At 39.3% G+C, this 8,386-nt stretch overlaps 1 protein-coding gene across 1 annotated transcript; it reads right to left on the reverse strand.

Annotated features, from left to right (window-relative positions):
- Positions 1-168: 168 nt before the first annotated feature.
- Positions 169-8,369, reverse strand: LOC139450074 (protein FRG1-like). Its single transcript, XM_071231715.1, has 8 exons — positions 8,217-8,369; positions 6,669-6,766; positions 5,781-5,906; positions 4,698-4,867; positions 3,743-3,847; positions 3,025-3,116; positions 2,209-2,319; positions 169-386 (listed from the first exon to the last, which is right to left on the reverse strand). The coding sequence occupies exons 1-8, from the start codon at positions 8,276-8,278 to the stop codon at positions 350-352; spliced, it is 801 nt and encodes a 266-aa protein (XP_071087816.1). The 5' UTR covers positions 8,279-8,369; the 3' UTR covers positions 169-349.
- Between the last annotated feature and the right edge of the window lie 17 nt (positions 8,370-8,386).

Here is an 8,386-nt window from a genome sequence, read left to right on the forward strand (position 1 = left end):
GTCAAAACACATAAAAGTAATAATGAATTTGAAATTTCAAGATAGTATCGAAAAAAAAACAAAAAACAAATGGCCCTAAAAGGCTTCCGTACGAGTGTCCCTCGGTAATGATGAAAATGAGATTAAATGACCTTGTACCCACTCTTGCAATGAATAACAGAACACAGCTTGTGACTAACAATATTTATTGAAACACAAATTACAGATACACAGGTGATAAGGTTGATCAGGATGACCACTTCATATGTACAGATGAACTATCTACAGTGTACTCCCAGACTTGTCTTCAAGAATGAATTCAGCTGCCTGTGTCAAACTATGATACGCATCAAGAATCGGTCCATGCAGTTTATTTACAGTATCTGTCGGCCTTCATTTTCTCTCGCCTGAAAAAAATGTCAGAAAAAAATCCTTTAACGATGATGAAAGAGAAACAGATACAGTCAAAGTACTCAAACTCCTGGCAACAAGAGAAATAGTTTGACACATTATTACTGTCTGAGGAGTAGAAGCATCTCATCCAATCCCCCAGATGAGCTAGGTTCTTTACCATGTTAACTAGCTTGCTCTGCTGCTAGATTGACACATCTGAATTCAACACAACAGGGTCTGACTGGACATATTGATGTAATAAACGATAACAGAAAGACCATGTGTTTTATCTACTCAGGATTCAACATGACTTCTCAGCTGATTGATGGTCAGTACCAGTAGTATATGAAATAAATCACATTTGGGTTTTTGACACCAAGATATGTGTGTGAGGAAGCACGTCCGAAGTTTTGTTTTAGATGACCCACATTTACGGGATAAAACTGAGAGGCATTAGGTTTTTTTCCTGAGGATAAGGGTTTTGAATATCATAAAAACCTGAGTGGAAGTGTTTTATCTAACTTTTAAACCGAAAAAAGAAACAAAACAACATTTATCAACTTTTTGTGTGTTTCAAACACTCTTTCCATAAACCTTAGGAAATGGGCGTAAAATATCTGTTGCTGGCGTACGGTACTTGAATCAGACCGTCTAAAAAGCACTGTGATTTAACAGTGCCTATGTAGCCTCACTGGGCTACAGATATGAAGGCTGCGTGTTCGATCCACGTGAATATAAAGAAAACATTTGTCATTTTATTTCACATTTCATTACATTGTGTTCAAATGCAAAATATATTTCTAGCGAGAAACATTCATATGTTACAATGTAAACGGAAGTTGTATTAATAAAATACCTGGGATATCATAACACATTATGCAGGAAATATGCCTTGGATAGCTCATAAAATCCCAGGGATATTACAACATCCCTGATTATGAGATTTAACTCACTGAAGAACAATAGGATGTCGTCACTGGAGGTTTATAAAATTAATCACATCTTCCATATACATCAGTAACTGATATGATGCCAAGCATGACAACAGGAAGTATGATAAAACTTCCATCATGTGGGCATACCACTGGAAATGTGAACATTCAAAAACAGCAACAAGTCTGGTCTGATCAATTGGAGATGGGTGGAGAGTCTCAAAATTCTTTGAGATCATTGGGTACGTTTTAACTGAATCACCTTTTAGATTGGGAGGAAACGTGTGCACAGCTGATTGCTATTTCCGGCTTAGTTTACGAGAAAATACACACGGTAATCTTAATCTCTACATATAAAACATTGCCTTGGAGAGCAGGAAATACATTTTAAATGGTAAATCATCATGTCTAGTGATGTCTTATATCAAATTTGATACTTTTATATTGACCAAGTTTGTTTTACCTGTTTATTCACCTGAATTCGCTGAAGGGATATGATAACGCTCATCAATTATTTGGACCCTGATGGTAGCGTTGTTTGTTTTTTAAAATGTCCGGACAGAAAAAATAAAATGTCCGGTAAGCAATATTTTAAATCGGACATTTGAGATTCCCAATCAGACATGTCCGGCGCATATGACCGTTTCCGGATCCCTGGTGGAGACGTGTGCAAAGAGGTGTCAAGAGACAACCTGCACCCCCTTGTGCCATATCTGCCTTTTCACCATCATGTGTGAGTGCATGGAAATGCACCTCAGTGAATGAGAGGTCACATCTCATTTGGCAATATTCCAGCCACATCACATACCCCATTTTGGGAATCAAACTCAGGGTTTAGGTGGTGAGCCAACACCCGAACCACCCACCTCACCTATTGCAGCTACCACAATCTATGAGAACCCACCTGTCCAGCATGGTCTCGTGCAGACTTCCATCTTGTCTGGCCGTCTTAAGTGCTTTAACACTGTCTTCTGTCACTCTCAGGCGCCGGTCCTGGAAACTCTGGAACTTCTTCCTGGATTAACAACATAAACATTTCATCTCAGTCTGTGAACATAATACCAGCCCAATGCCAGTAAACATGATAAATAAACTGACAATGAGAAGAAAGTAAAACAAATGAAAGTGGTGTCTGTTCAAACTGGTATTAGTCAAACCACCTCATCGGTGACTATTTGTCTAATCACATCAACCAATCAAATAGTTGATGACTGCCTGAGGTTACAGTGCAGGTTGCCAAATTACTAATTGTTTTAACATCATTCATCAATATTACAGCTTTGTTATGATGGCCAGCAATAATTTTATATCATTGTAAATAATCAAGCAACATCCAATGCTGTGGGGGTGCAAGGACACAAAGTCAATGAAATGGCCGTGGGGACAATAATGCATGTGGTTTACACTGGGTATTCATGACATTGCACAAACCACATTTCATCACTAAGAAAATGCTAGACAGACCTTAACACAGCTGAGGCTATGAACGCCCAAATTGCAAAACCTTTCGGTTTCTATTTCATATCACATTTCTTTAATCTCTTACTTTCGTTTCTGTATCAATCTGTCTACATTAGTCTGTACTTAATTAAGGTCACACAAGGATGTAATGAGCAGAAAAGCAAACCTAACAGAACTGGTGATGTAAACATGGTAAACAGACTGAGCATTGAGGGGAGATAACTCCAACAGGTCCTGCACACTGCACATGGGTACTCACACATAGTTGACCTCCGAGTCCTTGAGTGAACCTCGTTCTTCCTTAGGAATATTACCCAGTGGGTCCTCCTCACTTTCTGCACAAGATCGGATCTGAAATGATATATTTTCAGCTTACAATCATGTACCCAGAAAATCCACATGCAAGCAGACAATATATTTATCAAAATAACCGAGTGGTGAGGGAAAAGCGTTTTCCTGTGTGGAAATTGGAAGCTCGGTGGTTCAATCCTCTGGCCAAAGTCTTACCCAAAGGAAGTTAAAAGATGGTACTTGCTGTTACCCTTCCTAGCGCTTGGCGTTAGGGGGATAAAACAAGGCCTGGTTGGAGTCGGTATATTGTGATGTATCCATGTTATACTGTTGCATGGTATCTTAGCGGGCTAGCACTAAAACTGGCATACATCTGGCCAAGTACAAAATTGGTCTACCGGTACTGTATATATGTATTACATATTTACTTATGTTCTCTGCCCGAGGGTACATATAATACATTTGATCAATTGTTATCATGTTAGTTTAAAAAGTTAATACTGTATGACTTACTGCAAAAATTTCAAACAGCATTAACATTTAAAAAATCTGTTTACCATAAATTAAGAAATGTGCGGTCTTGTGTACATACATTGAAACTACAAACACTACACTTATCACATGATAAATAGTACATGACTTGATCTATCGTTTTAAGCATGTTTCAGTAAAGAATAACCTCTAACCTTGATCATCTGTTCAGGCCCTGCCTTGCGACTCTCACACATTACTTCACCATCATCATTCGCTGATAGGAAGCAGCCATTGAAACCGTTAATGGCCATTTTACCCTGTAAACAGATATCACAATCACCACATTTTCAAATCACACAGGTTCACAGTTGTTAAAAGTTGTTATGTCACAGCGTGGCAGCTTGAAGGAGGACAGACCAGTGATGCAGAACTTAGATGTTTACTACCTTGATGAAATCCATAAGCAGGGGTATTGTGCTGATAACTTACTCAGACTGAAACACATCTTCCCGAGGCAAGGGCGTCCACTGACTATAGAAGTACAGTTTCAACCCTTACCAAACTAGGCTTACATTTTGGCTGGACTAACAAGTCTATGCATAGTCCAATCTAAATCGTGTAACCAACTAGATATCCGGTTTGTAAGCAATTTGGATTTCAACATGCAGATTTCGGTCAATTGCAGGTTATGCAAAGCATGAGTACCACCAACTGGGCATCATAAGATATTTTGCAAATTTGTTCATGTGTTTAATCAAGGTGCTCAAGAGATTTGATGCAGTTTGTGGGGTAAACTCTGTTTTATTACAATAAAGATCATGATTATCGATCAGATTGTCTTGACTGGGCACCACCATGTTGTTTGAAGCAAATGCAAGTAATAAGAGAGATGGAATCTGATTGGTCAATAGGAGGGACATAGAAGGGACATAAGTCATAATAGCCACTGATGGTGCTGCCTGGAAATTCCAAGTCACATGACAAAGCAGCAATCTGAGAAATAGGGACCTGCTGATTCCTACATAATATACCTGAACAGATAATTCTTATTACGGATACTAAACATGAATTAATATGGCATAAGTTTGACACATGATACAAGTCAGAACTAAAGTTAAAACATCCTAGATACAGATAAGGGATACACTTCAAACCCACAAATCTCACCTCTTGGAACACAGGTTCCCACTGTTCTCTGCTACCAATAGCATCTGATTTCCCTGTTACCCGACCTTCTGGGTCAATACTGAGATACTTTCCATAACCTGACTTCAGTGCAATCTTTGAATCCCCCAAAGTAATGGCTGTCAGAATCTCGGTGGCATCTGGAGCATCCCCTGAAGAAAGAAAGGAGGGAATGGTAACAGTTACACTCCAAATACATGATAAAGCTAAGACTTTGAGAAATGTACCACTTCTGCGAAACCCACAATATGTTTGGTGCAGACACACCAACAATCAGGACGAATCTGGGATTTAAACCTATGATCATAAGCATCTGGCACCCCAAAGGGTGAGGTGAAATTGGGTTTAATGTCACGTCCAAGATTATTGCACTTATATAGCAACATGCATGCACGTGTGTGTGTGTGTGTGGCTGCTTGTACTAGTCCGGACTGATGCCGATTTAAAGTGCTAGCCCACTGAGATACCATGCCGCAGTTTTACATGAATACCCCACGCAGACACAGTATACGGACTCCGAGACGACCAGTCCTTGTTTTAGCCCCTTAATGCCGAGCGCCAGACAGAGTAACAACAAGTACCATCTTTTAATGTCTTTTGGTATGACGCGTCCGGGGAACAAACACCGGACCTTCCGCACTCTGGGCGGACGTTCTCCCACTAGACCACGGAGGCAGTCCACCCCAAAGGGACGCAACTCCCATAGTTAATCCCATAATTGTGTAGTTAATGGAGTACATAAACTAGGTTATCACCATCAAATACTGCATCTATCTTGCCAGCTTTATCAAACAGAAGACTGTGACAAACATAATGAATCCTACATCAATATTTGATATTTATATTATTGTGACATTGTTGTAAGTTTTCAGATAAACACTGAAAGTTACCATGGTTAATGATAAATCAGGTTTTCTTATCAGTGTGATGACAGAAACAAAACACATTGGTTTGCAAAATATTGTGTTAAATTATAGTTTTGAGAGTTGGCTGGGAAACACACATATTTGTTTTGCCTAGGCAGTAAATATCTAGCAGGCATGTCCAGGAGGGATCCGTGTTTACCTGTATCTCTGACGGGGCCAAGATTGAGCCTTCCATTGTCAAGGGCGTTCATGTATGTCTGCACCCCAATCTCAATAGCAATGTTTCCTGTGATGTCTTCAAATTTTTCCACAATCCACCAGCCACCTGGGAACAAACCAGTAGCTTTTCTTACAGTATGTAAAACTAAAAGATTCATCTAATGGGATAACTAATACCAGGAAATAGAAAACATGCTACACATATATTACTTTTTAAATATTCAAAACCCTCTATATGATATAAAATACAATTAGCAATTGTTTTTACCATGAATTGACCAACTCAAACAATCATACTAAATATAATTTACAACACGCTGAGATACATACATTTGTAAGGTGTTATCAGGGGTAACACTTTCTCAATAAACTACAAATTCTCGTACTTTTCGGGGTGGAGTCCCATCCAGGATTAAAACCCACACTCTCAGAGTAAGGCACTCAATCACCTGCACACAAAGTCAGTGACCAAACCCACTCAGCCACCGAGGCTTCCACAAAAAATGAAGGTCTGACAACTGGTAGTCTAGATCACATACTTTGTGTACCAGTCTGGACCAGACAATCCAGTGATTGACATCATGAGCATAGATCCACGCAATTGGGATCAATGACATGTATCAACCAACTCAGCGAGCCTGACCACCCCATCCCGTTAGTCGCCTTTTACGACAAGCATTGTCACCTTTTACGGCAAGCATGGGTTGCTGAAGACCTATTCTACCCTGTAATCTTCACGGGTCCATGGCTCCGATGGCTGAAAGACAAATTTGTTTTCAATTTGTCCATCCAAAACCAATCATGCTAGTTAGCTTGCAAACATTAATAAACCATAAAACAGAAAAGTGTGGCTAAAGGTACCCCCTACCATGACGTGTGGTGTCCTCAGTGAGTGACGGATGAACCTTCTTTCCCCCTGCACCTCCCTCTCCATCAGCATGCTTACGTTTCCTGTGTTTCTTGTGCCTGAGAAACACATCAATTAAACAGTTTTGAATAATTCAGGAGATTCAATCATGCAATTCACTTTCTGCTGTATTTCTTGTAAAGTGCATGAAAGTACCATATTTTTCATGAGTAGTAAGAGCCAATTCAATCGCGTGATAACAATGAAGAAGTCCTAAGGGAGGTAAATCAAATGAATTACATCATTGTCAAAAGTTCCACATGTTCCTCTACACAAATCCCACAGAGTAACAATGATCATTTTGACACATGACATGATCTGGTATTATAGTCATGGTAGTTTAAAAGTTATCAGGTAACCAAAACTATTTCAGACTCTAACTCATGTTTATTCATTACTGATTACAAGATCATGATGATTAACAGAATTTTGTACATCGTTGTACCCAAATAAGAATGCAAAACAAAATCAACAAGCACACATTATCATGATAATTGATGTATCAAACTTGTTATTTTTGCTGGACAAGACATTTCCTACCCATGGGCAAAGGTCATAATCTTCCTTTGATAGTGTGAATGTTGTTTAGAATGACACAGCCTGCAATATTCAAGCAAAATTACTGTTACCATGGTTACCTGGACATAATTAAGGCTGAACCAGGCAAACCACTGTTTGAACTTACTCAATAAAGAGCATGGGCAATGTTCTAGTCGTGTGAAGATGACAGCTACAGCCAGATATAGCCGAGAGCCGAGATGGGGTTTGACAGTCAAAACATGATCCTACATGGAGAGTTATGTCTAGACTGTCTGACCCCATTGCAGCTCCCTGACAATTATGATACAATATCCAATAAAGAACATGTGGTCTACCATGGTCTAATATAGACATGGTTGAACTAGTTGTTTTACATTTTAACCAGTAACGTTCCTGCTATATCAGTGCAGTGTGTTAAAAACATTGAGTCTTGGCTTGGCACTACAAGGGTTGTTAGCATTAGCAGCAGCCATCACCCTCAGTGTGGGATGACGTATCGTCGGATCGTAGGTTTTTGTACATCAAACAGGGGTTGTAGCATCATACAGATATTGTAAATACTCAGATGTTTTTAAGAGTTGTTGTCATTTATAAGTGAATGATATGTTTAACAGTTGTTCATAAGATTAGAGAGAAAACTACGACTGTTTCTTAAGCGTCCGAAAACCCACAACACACAAATCATTTCCTAACACTCCGACCACCAGTCCAGTCGGCTGTCAAATTCGACCAATATACACAATAACCAAGTAATTTAGAAACCGTAATATACTATCTTACAAACCATGCATATGTACGTCTAGCCTTATTTGGTCTACGGGGCAGTATTTGTGTACAGTACGTGTACGCTAGATTAGCTTACGTTCTGAAAATGAGCGAAAACTGAATTCGTTTTCTGTACGATTCGAAAAACATTCAACACACGCAAAGCCCCGCTTTATTACTGTAGTGCCTCCGATATCAACTCACTTTTCCTTGTGACCTTTCAATTTTAGTTTTCCACCTTTAACCTTAGAGTAGGAATCAGCCATGTGTAAGACCAATGTAAAGTTAGATCAGTATTCGTATATTTGATTAAAATATTTAGGTTAAGCGTCATCCATGGGCGCAGCCATGTTTCATCTCGCGTTTTCTCGTTC

This window comes from Haliotis cracherodii, unplaced genomic scaffold (assembly GCF_022045235.1).
Source record: "Haliotis cracherodii isolate W230 unplaced genomic scaffold, xgHalCrac1.p SCAF_8, whole genome shotgun sequence".
Classification (NCBI taxonomy): Eukaryota; Metazoa; Mollusca; class Gastropoda; order Lepetellida; family Haliotidae; genus Haliotis; species Haliotis cracherodii.